The sequence below is a fragment of the Alosa sapidissima genome, chromosome 10 (genome assembly GCF_018492685.1).
Source record: "Alosa sapidissima isolate fAloSap1 chromosome 10, fAloSap1.pri, whole genome shotgun sequence".
In the NCBI taxonomy this organism is placed as follows: Eukaryota; Metazoa; Chordata; class Actinopteri; order Clupeiformes; family Clupeidae; genus Alosa; species Alosa sapidissima.
In genome coordinates, this window is record NC_055966.1 from 5,383,064 (window position 1) to 5,400,698 (window position 17,635).

Below are 17,635 nucleotides of genomic sequence, written 5' to 3' on the forward strand. Positions count from 1 at the left end.
TCGTTGGGCTGCATAGGCTTTAGGCTAGGCTATTCGTCTGCTGGACCTTCGGTTCAGGTATCACTCCTTGTGCATGGCTGCGGGAAGCCAGTTCTTCGTTGCATTCATTTAATCATCTGGGATTGCGTCCCATACCTTCTGGTAGGAAGTCTACACGGCCTTCCTCGGGTGATTTTCTGCATGCACTTGCCGTTGCTCAAACTACTCTCAGCTACCGCTGATCTGTCATCTCCCAGGTATGCCGTGACGTCCCCGACGTTCTCAGCTATCTGGGTTCTCAATTTTGGGGGGTCTTACACCAAAGCTCGAACCAAAATGACGGCACGCCGGCCCATGGTCATCAATTGCCAGTATGTCACACAAGCTATTATCTAGGCAATAATAGGTGTTTTCTTTTCAATGCCCGTATTATGTCAGTGTTCATGAGCTGACACCACAGTGTGGGCTCATGCCCACATGGTTGAGCTTTTAATTAAGAAGCTGTGTCATTTGTGTATGTAACATATCCTTCTAGCGTCTTTTGTATGTTTAAAATGTATTTTCTGATTCCGTATTGGGTTCTTAGGAATTCTATGGCAGGCCTCACTTTGCTCACTGCCCACCAGTGGGTCGCTTCAGCACTCCATATATTGGTGTTAATGGTTACCGGCTGTTCATGATTATGTCGGCAATTTTACATTTCGCTAGTTGTGGTTTAAGTGGTGGCCTATGCTGGAAGTTCGTTGATCACGACTACCAACGTAGCCGTTGGCTGGTTGTTTTACCGATGACGATGCTACATGTCGCCTGTAACCACTCCTTCCTTCTCGCAGGTCAAACGGAGCGGTCCATCATCACTGGCAGACTCAAGTCTCCTTCAGGCCAACGCCGCGCCCTTCATGCACTCTCTTTAGACACAACGGGTCTCTGCGTGTCTGTGTGATTTCAGCCCATCTAGTCACGCCATCAGTCACATTGATTGCTGACTCGAATTGCTGTTTTAGCAGGATCCTCTGCATAATGTGTACTCTAATTTCCATTCTCCTATTTTGCCTTGGCTGTTTTGTTTTGGCAGATATGCTCACCCGAAGTGATCGCGCCAGGGAGGACGTGCAAGTTCCTTTTACATTCTCCTCCCAATCTTTAATTTGCTAACCCCTGCAGGTGCATCATGCCTCCCCTCTTCCGTTGAGGGGGATGCAGTTCGTCAATGGAGAAGCAGTTCCACATATCACACGAACATCTACTTTCTTACAGGGATGGCCGTGCCGGTTCACGGAATCACGCAATCGCGTGGATCATGTTTCCAGTTCATACTGGAGGGGGTCATCCCTCAGTCTTCACAAATCTCCCGAAGGCCAGCGCTTTCGAGGATATCTCCTCTTGTAGCACGGCTTAAAACTAGCCTTCCTAATCCCAGCACTTATCACCTGTCTAGAACTAACACTTGTCTGTGTAAAGCACACTGATGCACTTTTCGTTATTGCGCTCTACCTTCTAAATTGTTTTCAATTGCACTGGCATTGTGGGAGAATTGTTTTAGCTTTAACCTGTTTGCTGTCACGTTGGTCTAGGTTGCCCTAGATGCTGGTTGCCCAGCTCACTGTCCAGGTTGCCTTGGTCGCCGGTTGCCCTGCTCATGACGCTCGTCTAGGTTGCCCAGTCGGTCCAGGTGGCCCTGGATGCCGGTCGCCCGGCCATCATGTCTGTCTAGGTTGCCCTGGACGCTGGTTGCCCAGCTCATGGTTCAGGATACCGCTATACGGTCAATGTTAACTGCCTGATCCCGGACTTCGACGCAATTGGATGACACTACGTCTGTCGTCTGTTTAGATCGCCTCTGGCCCGTTATACCAGCTACACAGATATTGGTTCCCCGCGATGCAAGGGGCAAAAGTTACGTGCATCATACTCCTTGCCAGACTTGAGTCTCTCCCTGAGCAAACGCTTCCGTGAGAACTCTGGATTCCCAGGGTACATTCTCAGTCGCTTTGATTAAAAATGTCCTGGCCACATGGAATGTCACGTGAATGCACACCCCTCCACTCACTCAGGGGCCAGTGCTGGCGCATGACTAATATAATTTCTGCATCCAGTTGGGCGATATGTATTGCTTATTCTCTCCTCATTGCTACCTTTACTCATTGTCTCTCCAGCAGCCAGTTCTAAACTGTCCTATCCTGCCACAGTGGTGCAGCTGGTATAGCGAGCTCGCGTTAAGTCATTCTCAGAGCTCCTTTGCACTCTGAGATGCATAAGCACCATGGTGGTGCCCCAGCACTCATCTGTTCGTTGTCTCGTCATATTTCAGTTACATATGTTCTTCCTCCTGTCACATACAGGCATGAATTGTCCTGAAGTCCTTTGTCTACCTCGCAAGGTCATGCTTCCCTCGCATTACTGATTCTGCTCATCTTATTTTGGGGGGCTTTCCAAGAGCAGGTGCTAAGGCGTAGCACACGCATCCATCTTGGCTTGGGTCTGCAGCTCAATGCATTCATCTCACTCTAGCCGCTGCAGGTGAGCTATCGAACCAGAACACACATCTGGCTTCACAAGCACTAGTCTTCTACAAAACTAGTCATAATGCTTGTCTATCCTAAATATTAAACCACATGACTTCGACGTAAATATACTCAAGCACCCATATCAACTAACTCATCGCTCCGGTCCCAAGCATCTGCAACTACAAGCTCTATTCCCCTGCATTGATCCTGAGTACATTATGTTTAACCTTTTAACCCTAACCATGTTTTGCTTCCCTGGTCCCCGTTCACTACCTTAAACTACGGCTCACACTTTACCTGATTTTCAGCAGCCATCTAGCTAACGTGCTGCTTAAATGTAACCTCTCTTCAAAGAGGTTCACCTCTCACTCATTCCGCATCGGCGCAGCCAAGTCTGCCGGCCAAAAGGGCCATCCACGTCATCCATCAGGATGCATCAAACTAACTCCTCTTGACATTTTCGATGCTCAGAAGTTGCTCTCCCATGTTAACTCAGGTACCTCATTTTACCTTCACAAATCCTGGTGGCGGTGGTTAAATTCTGGCATTCGCCTTGCACTAATCGCTGAAACATATTGAGGCCCAGCATGCCGGTAGCTTGTGGTGATTTAGTCTCAGCCATGGGCATGTTGCCCTTTTCACTGGTTGCCCAGCTCGTTCGACGCTTATGGTTCAGGTCACTTCTCGCCGGTTGCCCGGCTCGTGATGCACGTCTAGGTTGCCCTAGACACTGGTTGCCCAGTTTGGTCCAGGTTGCCCTGGATGCCGGTCACCCGGCCATCACATCGGTCTAGGTTGCCCTAGACGCTGGTTGACCAGCTCATGGTTCAGGTCGCACCGTACGCCGGTTGCCCGGCTCGTGACGCTCGTCTAGGTTGCCCTAGACGCTGGTTGCCCAGTTCGGTCCAGGTTGCCCTGGATGCCGGTCGCCCGGCCGTCACGTTGGTCTAGGTTGCCCTAGACGCTGGTTGCCCAGCTCACTGTCCAGGTTGCCTTGGACGCCGGTTGCCCGGCTCATGACGCTCGTCTAGGTTGCCCTAGACGCTGGTTGCCCAGTTTGGTCCAGGTTGCCCTGGATGCCGGTTGCCCGGCCGTCACGTTGGTCTAGGTTGCCCTAGACGCTGGTTGCCCAGCTCACTGTCCAGGTTGCCTTGGACGCCGGTTGCCCGGCTCATGACGCTCGTCTAGGTTGCCCTAGACGCTGGTTGCCCAGTTTGGTCCAGGTGGCCCTGGATGCCGGTTGCCCGGCCGTCATGTCTGTCTAGGTTGCCCTAGACGCTGGTTGCCCAGCTCATGGTTCAGGTCGCGTCGTACGCCGGTTGCCCGGCTCGTGACGCTCGTCTAGGTTGCCCTAGACGCTGGTTGCCCAGTTCGGTCCAGGTTGCCCTGGATGCCGGTCGCCCGGCCGTCACGTTGGTCTAGGTTGCCCTAGACGCTGGTTGCCCAGCTAATGGTCCAGGTTGCCTTGGACGCCGGTAGCCCGGCACGTCTCGTGGTCTAGGTTGCCCTAGACGCTGGTTGCCCAGCTCGCATAAGCACTAAAGTCGAGGTTGCTCTGGATGCCGGTGGCCTGGCTCGTCACGATGTACTAGCTTGCTAGTCACTGGGCGCCCAGATCGTGAAGTGCTTATGGTCCAGGTTGCCCTGGACGCCGGTTGCCCGGCCGCCGCATTGGTCTAGGTTGCCCTAGACGCTGGTTGCCCAGCTCGTCAAGCTTCTAAATCCCACTAAAGCGAAAGCATGCTGCGGGCCCCACTACAACCCTAGGTTTATGGTTAACACCTAGCTACTTTAAAATTCTGTCGGCGTCCTGGCACAACGTCTTCACCCAGGCCCAGTCATGCTGTTTAATTCATCTTGTATGTATACTAATGTCTCTGCTCCTCTCAGAACCAGATTACTGAGTCACCGCCCGGGCATTACTCATCCTTTTGGGGGTAGGCTCCCCGCCCCTGCCTTCATCCATCGGCAGGAGACGAGATCCGCTCATCGCTGGACGGATCCGAGACGGGGCCTACGCCAAAGACTGTTACCTATTCAGGACTCTATCATGCTTGCATCCAAGCCGTTCCTTTACTAATTAAATTGTTAACTGATTCTATTCTGTCTACTGAGTCTTTCTGGTAGAATAAAATTAGACACCTCTGATTGCTGTTTATGGTTAAACTGCGATGATGTGAACACCAGCCAGCCACGGGCACTTATATAGCCTAGGCTACCATGCATGGACTCGTAGGCTATATTTCCCCACAAACCAAGCGGCTGCTTGGACAAATCCACTTGAGGGGTGGGGCAGGGGGGCGCGATCGTAACACACACTGAACCTGTCATGAAGAACACACACTGAACCTGTCATGCCAAAATGATTGACCTGTCACCCCCCAATCCAAATGGATGCAACTGCATTTATAGGCTAAGCCTAGGTCAAAAGTCAAAGTCAAAGTCAGCTTTATTGTCAATTTCTCCACATGTTCCAGACATACAAAGAGATCGAAATTACGTTTCTCACTATCCCACGGTGAAGACAAGACATTTTACCAATTTAAGTCCACAGACAAACATAACATTCAAGTAAACAAAAAAGTAAGTAAATAAGTAAAAAGAGGGCACATATAATAATGGAAAAAATAAGAGCAGCAAAATTTGGTTGAAATTGTGCATGGACAGTCAATAAAATACTAGTGCAAAGTCAGTCCAATAAAAGGCTTGGGTAGTTCTGTTTGACCTAAGTAATAAAGAAAGTGGCATAGTGGTGCAAGTTATGTAAGAGCAGCAGAAGTGTTGTGTTTTCAGGACAACAACACCAAGTTGTAAAGTGTACAAGTGTGCAAGTGTGCAAGTGGAGTAGTGCAGGCGGCCATTGTGGGTCCAATGTCCAGGATGTTATGTAGCTGAGGGTGGAGGTGGGAGAGGAGGGAGAGAGTTCAGCATCCTTACAGCTTGGTGTATGAAGCTGTTGGTGAGTCTGGTAGTGCGGGAGCGCAGGCTTCTGTACCTCTTCCCAGAGGGCAGTAGATCAAACAGATTGTGAGCGGGGTGACTTGAATCACTCACAATTTTGGTCGCCTTGCGGGTGAGGTGGGTGGTGTAAATGTCCTTCAGGGAGGGGAGTGAAGCACCAATGATCCTTCCAGCTGTGTTCACTATGCGCTGCAGGGCTTTCCTGTTGTATTCAGTGCAGCTTCCGCCCCACACAGCGATACAGCTGGAGAGGATGCTCTCAATGGTGCCTCGGTAGAATGTGGTCATGATGGCTGGTGGAGCACTTGCTCGCCTGAGTTTCCGCAGGAAGTACAGGCGGCGCTGAGCTCTCTTCGCCAGTGATGCAGTGTTGGTGGTCCAGGAGAGGTCTTCACTGATGTGCACCCCCAGGAATTTGGTGCTGCTCGCTCTCTCCACCACAGCACCGTCGATGGTCAGTGGCAGGTGTTGGGTGTGACCTCTCCGGAAGTCAACAACAATCTCTTTGGTCTTGACGGGCCGCAAATAGGCTAAATAACTTTAAAAAAAAAAAAAAATCCCGGAGGTCACCGGTCAGTGACTGAAGTATAATTCATACTGACCGTCACCGGCCCACATATGGACCGGCCCACCGGGCATTTGCCCGGTTGTACAGATTACCAGTCCGAGCCTGTGCTTGAGTCAACTTAGGCTAGCTAGCTGGTAAGTAATGGTTCACGTTAGCCAGCAGCACATCATCTTCAACCTATCATTTTGACAGTAAAAGTTTAAACTCAACAAACATTTTATGTAAATCATATGAATATAATAAACTCTAACTTACTGACAACTAACGTTAAGGAAGGCCTAATTATAAATCAGACTGCCGAGTAACGTTAACGTTAACATAACATTATGATGAACTGCTAACGTTAACGTAAAACATTAATTTGACCAGCAACGATAACGTAGCTAGCCTAAGTTGACTCAAGCATGAATGAGTTTGTAAGTTAGACAGTAGGCTACGATGTACATAGACTGTAAACATGCCCGAATTTAATGTAGTACAATTTCACATTGAAACATTATTGTTAGATAAATAAATGCTTGCTTACCATTAAGGTGGAGCGGCGAACTTGACAGAGAGCTGAAAACGGTTTGTCTGACTGAACCGTTGCTCAAAATGATCTCCCGCCGGACAGTTCAAACGTCGTCGCGCGGTCAACTAAAAATCCACTACTTTTCAATCACCACGTCAAAATTTCCCAGTAAACCATACATCCATGACTTTTCAATATCTTTTACTGAACTATGTATCGATGCTCTATCGATTATGGCAATATAAACTATAAACCAATGTTGTTTCGATGTCTCTCTATCTATGCTCATGCACTGTCGGGGTTTTGTCAGGATTGTAATGCTGATTCAATGTCTATTTACCATTGAGATTTCAATCTCAACCAAAATGATGATTTGGATGGAAAATCAACATCATATCAATGTCACCTTGCTATCTGGGGAGTGTGTGTGCGGCTGCACAGAAAGTAGCCTACTGGTGCTGAAAAGGTGAATAGATTGTAGAATAGCCAAAGAAGATGTAGCATTGTTATAAAACCTTTAAAATCTCTAAACAATCACAAGTAGGGCAGTTCATCACAGTTCATCCATTGCAACTGGATTGATGAAAGGTCACTTACACCTGTAGGCTACATTGCATTTGGGAAAAGCAAAAGGTATCAGCATAATGTTATTTATTTATTTATAAACAAAAACATCTCTGTCAGTTCCATGCCGTTTTCAACAGCTATCAAAAACAAAGGTCATTTTTGGATGGATGGATTTTTTGTGAATGTTTCTTCTTCTACATAAGATTTTAGTCATCTTTAGTTCATGTAATACTTTATTGTCAATGCACAAATTAAGTAACAGTAGTCTGAAACGTTATTGTTAATGCACAAATTAAGTAACAGTAGTCTGAAACGAAATGCTGTTTTACATCTAACCAGTGGTGCAAATAACTGACATGTCCAAATGGGCCTTGATGAAATGCGTCGCTAGACTGTTCATACACATTTTAACGGGCCAAAGTTGAAGAGCTGTTGTCCGTTATTGTTCGTGCAAATTTAGGCTGATTCATGTTCCCTTGTATTGTGTAACTGAGGTCCATGGCTAGTCTGGCTTTCACCAGACCAAGCTCAATCTTTTAAGAAATCAAAAAATAAATAGCGGGCAGATCAGGCTGGGTTCACCCAGCCTAGTCCATAGGCACCCGATATTGTTTAATTTTCCGATTGAGATATCCACGCTCTGGCTATTCTAAATGCAAAAATGCATCAGGGAGTTATGACAAAACTGTAACTAACAAACTAGATCCTAATAGAAAGCTGTTAGCTTCCCTAAGCTACAGGTAGGAAGGTAGGCCTATTTACAACATAAATTGTCAATAGGCTATGCTGGTGACACAAATAAAATCTCCTTTGGAAACCAATGGCTACGCCTTACAGTATCAAGCGGACTTAAACTGCCATATCGTGGCGAAAAGTTGTAATAAAATTCACGCAGCTCCATGAGTCAAGGAAAGCGCGAATGAAGTAGCCACTTCTAAATGGGACCCACTACACAGTAGCTTAAGGTGTGTTGATAAAGCAGCCATAATGAAATGAAGGTGTCATTGGATACTTCACACACACGTGCTTTTTAATTTCACAGACTACAACTACCAAGCTGGAATCAAAGCACATCGATTCCCCTCTCACACCCTGCACGCACTTAAAACAAAATAAACAGGCGTCTCAGTCTCACGAATGTATAGGCAAAACTGTATCAGACCTGTGTAACGTTGGTAAATCTTCCATTGCACAGAATGATTTTTGTAGCGCGTGCAACAAATGACAGTCGAAAGATACAATTACTAGCCTGGCTAGCGCCACCACTTCTCAATGAGACGTGGTCTGGGAACCAAACGTTCATTTTCTCGTATTTGAAAAAAATGCCCAGATCCGTTTATTGGGTGCCACGGATGTCTATCAAATGCGTCTGTGCATAGCTCATCATCGTCTTGCTTTCCCCCCTGTTCTGTGATTGGTTCCCTATCTCAGGCGAAAATTTGCTCCATGGTCTCCAGGCTGCCTTAGCAGCGTGAATCAAATCGCGCGCAAGGCAGCATGGGAACACCCAGGCTATACAATTACAGTGCTGCTATCAATTTGCTTGGTATAACCGCATTTATAGTTTTCTACAAATGCAATCAATAAAAATTGGCCTCCATCACTCAGCCAACGCTAACGGTAACATTACCTAGGTCCTTATTGATATTATAAGATTAACGTACCTGCAGTAAAAACCAAGCATGTCCGATAAACATCCTCAGATTTATTTCGGCTTCAAGAAGAAATGGAAATTACATTTCATGTGAACATCATCCTATCCTTATTAGACGTTCTCTGCGGTAAACTACACTCCTTGTATGAAGCGTCCATTGTTTTTCCAACCCACTTTTAACTTCCAACAAAATTACGTCTCACTGCAACGACGCGCCATCTAGTGGACAAACGACTACTTATCGCCAATACTGGAAATGCAGCCATGATGATGATGATGAATATTTATTTTGGCTTTCTTTTAATCCTACTGAATTTGTAATTATGTATCGGCCGTTCTAATTCCGATAGTCTGTGGGTGCCTGTGTGTGTGTGCATGTGTATATGTGTGCACCGCCATCTACAGGCCAATGAGTACACTAAATGTACACATAACCTTGACCTTTTTTAGACTCCCCCCATGGATGAAATTCTACGAAACTTGGTATACCCCCAGAGAATGCCAGGTTGGTGCAGTTCTGTAGTCAGTAACATCTTAACTGAAGATAGGGGCGATTAAAGCAGAATAATATTGCATTTTCATTTTTTACCGGGGGGGGGGTGCAAATCACAAATGAGTGATTATGGGCCAGATTGATGTGGGCCCTTGAGACCAACATACCATAAAAGATTAAAGATTCTTCATCCTCAGTCCCACGGTTCAGGTAGTTATTTAGGAAAAACGCTTTTTTTGCGGTTGGGGGGGCCCAGCACAGGGGGGGGGAGTGGCCCCCGGGGACGAAACGAAATTTTTCTGTAAAAGTCTAGTGGGGCTACATACGGTTTGGTGTCCCGGGTATCGTTGACCAAAAATTCAGGAAGTAGATGACGAAAAAAAAAAAAAAAAAAAAAAAACTTTGACAATCCCTATATGACCGCTTTGCTAGCGGTGGTCATAATAAAGATATTACGAAATACTGTACATCTCATGATGAGTAGTTATTCACAATCATTTGATTAGAGGAGAGGCGAGAGACACGTATGGTGCACAGCTGAAGACGCACTGTCACGAGATATAGCAACTCCTCTGCAGGATAAATGTTGTTTTATTCAGTCATTAGAGCAACATTAGAGTAAGTGTTGCTTTTTCCAGCCAATGTTTTCGGTGGTAACCAATTGTCAGTCAATAGTGAAAGTAACTGCATATACTGTCTTGTCGTTGACTGACTCCTTGGTGAAGTTAGTTTCACTTTGCCAATGAGTTCAAATAATAGACGAGTGCAAATGCGTGAAGGCTATGCTAGGTTTTAGTAAAGCATGGTTTAAGAATGACTATTCCATACGCTCTCGCAAGCAGCCTCCTTCAAATGCGCCGTTGAATGCCAAAATACCGATGCATTTATTTGACATATTGCGCTTTGCGCCGTTAAAGTGAATGACAGATGTCATTCTCATTGGGTTAAAATGATGTTACGCCCCAAACACACCCATATGACTGATTAAAAAACCTAGGAACACCTTGTTGCGCCATGCGCTCCACTTTTGATAACGAAACCCCTCCCAATGTGAACTGTATCCTACTAAATTTGAATAGACTTTTGACGAGTGACGATGCACTTTAGAATGTCATGATAGGATAAGTATTCTGGCAGCTGGATATGGTTTCTTACATTTAGGGCCATTTTACTATATGGCCATGCCAAACAAATCTGCATTCAGGAACTGACTATCCAACCTACAGTATATCCTGGTTGACGATGGGTTTCCTATTCACCAACATTACTAGATGTGCTTAACTCAACTTAACTAAACTCAACTCAACTTAATTTAATAGTTGGCTGCTGTAACCCAGATTTGGCATGGTTTGTCTTTCATTTGCACTATAAACTATGATGTTGCATGGAAACCTTTGTATAGACTTCACATGGTCAATCTAGTTGAGTGCTACTGCAGATCTGCAGTTTCACAAAAAATACTTGGCCCGCCATGACACCAACAGAAACATGAAACCTGATTTGAGGTAAAAGGGTTTGAAATTTCATACTGCTCCAAACGCTTGACAGGACGGGGTTAATTTAAACAAACTCTGATGAATATTCTTATTTGACGACTACATATGACACTTTTTGGAGATAATGGGCCCTATCTTACGCCTAGGACATCATGGCGCCAGGTGGGATACAAGTCTCAGAGGCCGTTTACACGACACCGCCGGGTGGATTTTCTCTTACCGCTTTCACACCTTTAACGACTCCGGCAAGAAAAAACCTCGCGTGCACACACAGAGGTGTAACCGGCTAAATGTGCTGTAATGCATATGCCAGACCAGTCGATGGCGCCGCTGTGCAGAAGCTTCACGACAATTTCGCGTGAATCGCGTAGAAGAAAACATTGTTGAAACAGTTTGTTAAGCCAGAGAATGTCTAATAAGTGCTCTGGTTAAGCCGTCGCATGAAACTGTTAAACTAATAAAGTTCATTTTCAAGGTATGTGACTGCTATGTGAAATTTCAAATACTTAGCCTACGCATTGCATTAGGTCTGAGCACCACTGGAGAAAACACTAACATGCAGTAAGCTAATGTTTAACTAAGTTAAGCTAACGTGTGCTTCTAACTTAGCCACTAAAGGCTGATAGGCTACATTGTGCACATAAATCATGACAGGGGAAAGAAAAACATTTTAATATGATAAATAAATGGTTTGGTTTGTTTTGACAAGCAACATGTCAGGTCGAGTGCCGTGGCTGAGTTGAGAGGTGGGGCTATGTCGTCATAAAGTTGCCGGCTTCGCACCTACAGGCGTCTACACGGCGAAAGTTAGCCGGCGGTTTCAAAAGTTCCCACTTCGGAAGCCGGTTTCAAAAGCTATCGGTTTCAGTCTCCTAAACTGCCGGCGTCGTGTACATGCAAGGCGTAACCGTTAACAAAACCTCACCAGTTTCACAAAAACCGGCGTCGTGTGCATGGCCCCTCATTCAGGCGTGTAAATGGAAAAAAAAAGTGTAGTCAGGCACATGATCACAAATTTCTGTTTTAATGGCACTAAAAATGATAACACCACTGACCAAGAAAAGCCTGGACTAAAGTGAAAGGCACATGTTCTACACTGAAAGCACACTGCCATGAAATGTAACAATTGGCTAGTTCCAGGCAACACCACTGGTGTTCTTGGATGAATGTCCTTTCTATTTAGTCATTCGAATATTATTGAGCTAAGTGCTGCTTTTTTCAGGTTACATTTTCGATTGTAACCCCTTGTCAGTCAGTAGTGAAAGTAAATAACTAAGTGTAAGACTTTGTTTTGTCCTAGCCTACGAATTCAAATACAAGGCGAGTGCTTGTCATATTGCTTTAGCAAAGCAAGCTTAAAGGAGAAATCTGGGGATTTTTCACATAGATCTCCGTTTCTCAAGGTCACAGAGTACTATGGTAAGAAAAAAAAGCCGAAAACAATTGGTTTTACCTAGCTCAAGTTGCTGCAGCCAACAGCTAACGTAGCCAGGCTATAGTGCTACACTCTGGGGGCATGAATATGGATGGATTAATGGAATGGATGTTACGCCCAAAACAAACCCATGATTAAATAAGAAATATAAGAACAAGCAACTGAACCATGTACCTGACAAATTTCACTTTCTCTCAAAATAGGTAAAGCAATTCAGACATGCCCTACACGTTTATTAACATCGTGCTTCAGACTATGCGATTAGACAGCTAAAACTGGGCCCCATGTGTTTCCAACTTTTGCTATTTCTGTAATTTTATAGAAATATAAATTTTGTTACAGTGCATGCATTGGCACCATGACATCATAAAGGGCTAATTAAACTGATTTGCACCTGTATCAACTGCCAGCTGCTCAACTAGGCCCCCTCAAAGTGCCAATTAAACTGATTGCACCTCTATCAAATGTTTTCTGCTCAACTAGGCCCCCTCAAAGTGCCAATTAAACTGATTGCACCTCTATCAAATGTTTTCTGCTCAACTAGGCCAACTCTCTCTGTCTCCCTCCATTCTACAAGGATATAAGGCACATTCCATCCAACTTTCTATCCATCTTCTTCAAACCACTTCACTCATCCACCCATTAAACTATCTATCAACATGATCCATTAAACAATCTGCCTATCAACATCCATTCAACTTTCTGTCTATCATCCATTACACTATATCTACATTAACCTTTCAACATCAACATCAACATCATCTACATCATCTTTTCAACATTTCAACTATGACGACCGCCAACTGTTTCCTCTGCCCACAACTGTTTCAAAATAAAACTTTGTTTTGCATTTTGTGTTAATATATGTTTTGCATTTTCATGCACTGGTAATTCCTCGGAATTACATTTTCTAGTTATCTTAAAAAGGTTGCTCTTAATTTCTGGAACACATTGTGATTTCACCACATAATCTTTCTTTATTTTGTAGAGAGTGCAGTGGGAAATATGAAGTATGTTTTGATCAAGGAGAAAAAGACTTGGCGAGATGCACAGAGGATTTGCAGAGAGGAACACACTGACCTGGTCAGTGTGAGGACTGCAATAGAGAATGAGGCCATAAGAACAGAGGCAAACGGTCAGGTGTGGATCGGCCTTTTCAGCGACCCCTGGGTGTGGTCGGACCAAGCCAACAACTCCTTCCGCTTCTGGGAACCAAACCAACCCAACTATTTCGGAAACATAAAGGAATGTGTTGTTACCAGATTTAATAATCACACACAGATATACCAGTGGAATGACATTAGATGTGATGTCAATCAGGCTTTTTTTTGCTACGGTGGTGAGTTTGCCAGTTATCTCTTTACCACAATTTTGGAATCCGTGTACATATAATAATTAGCATTGATAATTTTCCTTCATACATTTCAAACTTATCTGCAGATGTGGATGAGGAAATTACGCCAACGGTTACTTCAGATCCCCTGATAGGTGCCACTTACTCCACTGGCAGTGCTGACCAAAGCACAACTCCTGCTCATACACACCACACTATCCACAATGCAGCTACAGCTAAGACACACACACATGTAGCCACAATCTCAGGCAGCACATCCTCCACAAGCACAATAACAACTACAGCTACAGAACTAACCAGTACTCTGAGTAATACAGACACTACACACAACGCAGAACCAGTCATATCTACAGTTACACACTCAACAGACTCCACAACTACAGACTCCACACACACTCAATACACAAGTGGGGCTGTCACAAACACTACACACAACGCAGAACCAGTCACATCTACAGGTATCACACGCTCAACAGACTCTACACTCACTCAATCCACAAGTGGGGCTGTCACAAACACTACACACAACGCAGAACCAGTCACATCTACAGGTATCACACACTCAACAGACTCCACAACTACAGACTACACACATACTCAATACACAAGTGGGGCTGTCACAAACACTACACAACGCAGATTCCACTACACACAACGCAGAACCAGTCACATCTACAGGTATCACACGCTCAACAGACTCTACACACACTCAATCCACAAGTGGGGCTGTCACAAACACTACACACAACGCAGATTCCACTACAGCTATCTCCTACACACATGTAGCCACAATCTCAGGCAGCACATCCTCCACAAGCACAATAACAACTACAGTTACAGAACTAACCAGTACTCTTAGTAATACAGACACAACACACAACACCGAACCAGTCATATCTACAGTTACACACTCAACAGACTCCACAACTACAGACTCCACACACACTCAATACACAAGTGGGGCTGTCACAAACACTACACACAACGCAGAACCAGTCACATCTACAGGTATCACACGCTCAACAGACTCTACACACACTCAATCCACAAGTGGGGCTGTCACAAACACTACACACAACGCAGAACCAGTCACATCTACAGGTATCACACACTCAACAGACTCCACAACTACAGACTACACACACACTCAATACACAAGTGGGGCTGTCACAAACACTACACACAACGGAGAACCAGTCATATCTACAGTTACACACTCAACAGACTCCACAACTACAGAGTCCACACACACTCAATACACAAGTGGGGCAGTCACAAACACTTCACACAACGCAGAACCAGTCACATCTACAGGTATCACACGCTCAACAGACTCTACACACTCAATACACAAGTGGGGCTGTCACAAACACTACACACAACGCAGAACCAGTCACATCTACAAGTATCACACACTCAACAGACTCCACAACTACAGACTACACACACACTCAATCCACAAGTGGGGCTGTCACAAACACTACACACAACGCAGATTCCACTACAGCTATCTCCCACCCTGAGTTTACTCAGACTGACAATACAGAGCATATACTTCCCCAGACTATAACTGCCACTTCCAATACCATTCAAACAACGACTTCTGAAGAGAAAGTTACAGAACAAACAACAGCTCACCAACTAACTGAACAGACCAGCAGTGGACAAACACTTATTTCCTCTTTGTTTGAAGGTATTCAATTTTGACACTGATTTTAATGTGTTGATGATTGCTTGATTCACACTTTCACATGAGGTATTTAAGCAGGCATAATCATGGATACTAGCGTATAGAGTAGTATGCACTGGGCTGTGGAACCGTCCCTGAAATCACTGATGGTAAAATCTAAAGTGATAATTATTGCATAATTATTTTCTGTCCCAGTACAGAATGCATTGAGTAAAGCAAAATTCATCAATCAATCAATTCAATCAATACAATCAATACATTGATTTATAGCGCAAAATCACCTTGGTCTCACTTGGTACACTTTACTAAATAGCAGTAGTAATCACATACAAAAATAGTCAACTCCAACAGACTAATAGCCAAGGTTGGCAGTGACAAGTCAGGATGTCTGGACATGATGGTGACTCTTGGGGCCAGATGCACGTACATTTGCAAACGTAGTGTTGTCAGCACCATGGCCAACCCGCAGAAACCGCACGCTATGACACTTATGCTAACATCGTATTTACGTATCAAACCTGCAGTTCATTGGCACAGCGCCTTTCTCCGCCCCCTATAGCGCGGGAATGATGCCAAAAACCTCCCTTCCTACCAAACGGTGGATCCATCAAACGTCATGTCAAACGCCTACCAGCACGTTCATTGCTTTATCATGCAACAACAAATGTGTAGCTACTTCTCCGGACGTTTTGTTTTTGGTGCATTTTGTCTGTTTGTCTAAAATCTAAGACAGTAGAAAATTATGTTTAAAGAAAAAACATAATTTTCTACTGTCTTAGATTTTAGTTTCACATTGCAAGTAACACTTAACATGACCAATAGGGCTACAAATTGTGGTTAACTAGTGTTGGTAGTATATTGCGAGTAGTTGTGAACCATAGGAACTTTAATCGTAGCCTATAGCCAAATTGAAATAAATGCGAATTTATGATAGCCTAAGCCTGTCAGTTCGACTGGCGACCCACAGTTGGATAAGCAGGTTCCCCCGAGCAGTCTGCATTGCTACACTGAGGGCTTCTCTGTCTGCTGATGTTTTGCTCAAAGGTCCAGGCGGTCCACATATAGTCTTCATGCCATTTCAGCTGAAAACACTTTTCATGTGTTAGCCTACTTAATAAACGTATCTTTATTAGTGTCAACATTACAGTATTTAGGCTATGTTAATCTCGCCACTCTAAGAAATGGCCGTAGGCCTACAGCACAGCAAAATCTATTCAAATTGCAGTCCGAGGGATATTGTCCATAAAACGTTGTTAAACTTAGCCTATAGGCTAGAATAGGCTACATACATAATCACATATTTGGAGATGATTTGAAGTGGGCTCATATGCTTCCATAACGTATTGATGTAAGAAAGAGAAAATGTAGCCTAGTCCTGTTTTGCAGATGGTTATTAGGCCTACGCATAATAGTTTAAGCAACAGTAGCAATAGCTTGTCACTAATAACGACACAAATAGACTAATGAATATTCATTTAATGAAGTTTCCTACAGTTTTCCTACATGTATTCATGTTCCAACAGAAGCCTACATGTATCCATCATGTTCCAACAGAATAAGTACATGTTGCACCAATTCTGGGCACATGTTGGATACGTGTAGGTTCATGTAGGTATATGTAGGCTGCTTATAAAAAGGCAATTATTCTGATACATGTAAGTAAGGCGGGTGGTATGACGTTCGGTTGGTCGATCGGTTGGTTGATCAGATGGACGGTCGGAAGGTTTTAGGCACGATTCCCGCGCCATAGGCCATAGCCCCCTACCGCAATTTATGAACGTTAACAACTGAACAACTACTAAATACTTCAAGCACAAGCACAGTTGAATGAAGTTAACTGATGACAGCATTGAAAGGAATCAAACGTTTAGCGATCATGATATAATACAATGCATGATGTCAACAAGCAGGAAGACAATGAAGAGTTCAACTCAAACTAGGGTACTTGTGCACGTAGTCTATGAAAGATTGGTCAAATCGAGCAAGTAGGAAAGTTTAAGTGGATGACATGAAAGTGAAAGTAAGACATTCGAAAGGCCAACAAAAGTTAAGGTTGCTTTTGATATAATAAGACGCAAAACTGGTGCTCTAAATAGCGATTCTGTTGTCTTTGAAAGGTTCTCTTATTGACGCATTTAACCGCAAACCGCATTTAACACCTGCTTTTACAAAATATTTAGGTGCAGGGATGGATTACTGCACGGGCCTACCGGGCCCAGGCCCAGGGGGTCAGGGGGCCCTGAAGCCTAAGCCTTTGCATGGAATCATTGCCTCAATATCAACAAATCATATCTGATTGAATTTAGTATTGGCCATCCCCAAAATGCACCAGAATACAGGAAATCACATCAAACAAATTTAAAAAATTCTGGGGGAGGACCCCCAAACCCCCCCTCCCACATATACGACAATAAGTGGGG

The 17,635-nt window shown here is 44.5% G+C and overlaps 1 protein-coding gene and 1 long non-coding RNA gene across 2 annotated transcripts in view; one reads left to right on the forward strand and one right to left on the reverse strand.

Annotated features, from left to right (window-relative positions):
* Window positions 1-6,940, reverse strand: part of LOC121720488 — a 10,053-nt gene extending 3,113 nt beyond the window's left edge. Inside the window, exon 1 of the long non-coding RNA XR_006034566.1 lies at window positions 6,542-6,940. This is a non-coding gene — a long non-coding RNA (uncharacterized LOC121720488). The remainder of the gene's footprint in view (window positions 1-6,541) is intronic.
* LOC121720884 (putative C-type lectin domain family 20 member A) overlaps window positions 1-14,384 on the forward strand; it is a 23,182-nt gene extending 8,798 nt beyond the window's left edge. Inside the window, exons 4-6 of the mRNA XM_042107356.1 lie at window positions 13,160-13,510; window positions 13,612-13,983; window positions 14,077-14,384. Coding sequence (XP_041963290.1) covers window positions 13,160-13,510; window positions 13,612-13,983; window positions 14,077-14,384 — 1,031 coding nt within the window. The remainder of the gene's footprint in view (window positions 1-13,159; window positions 13,511-13,611; window positions 13,984-14,076) is intronic.
* Window positions 14,385-17,635: the final 3,251 nt, after the last annotated feature.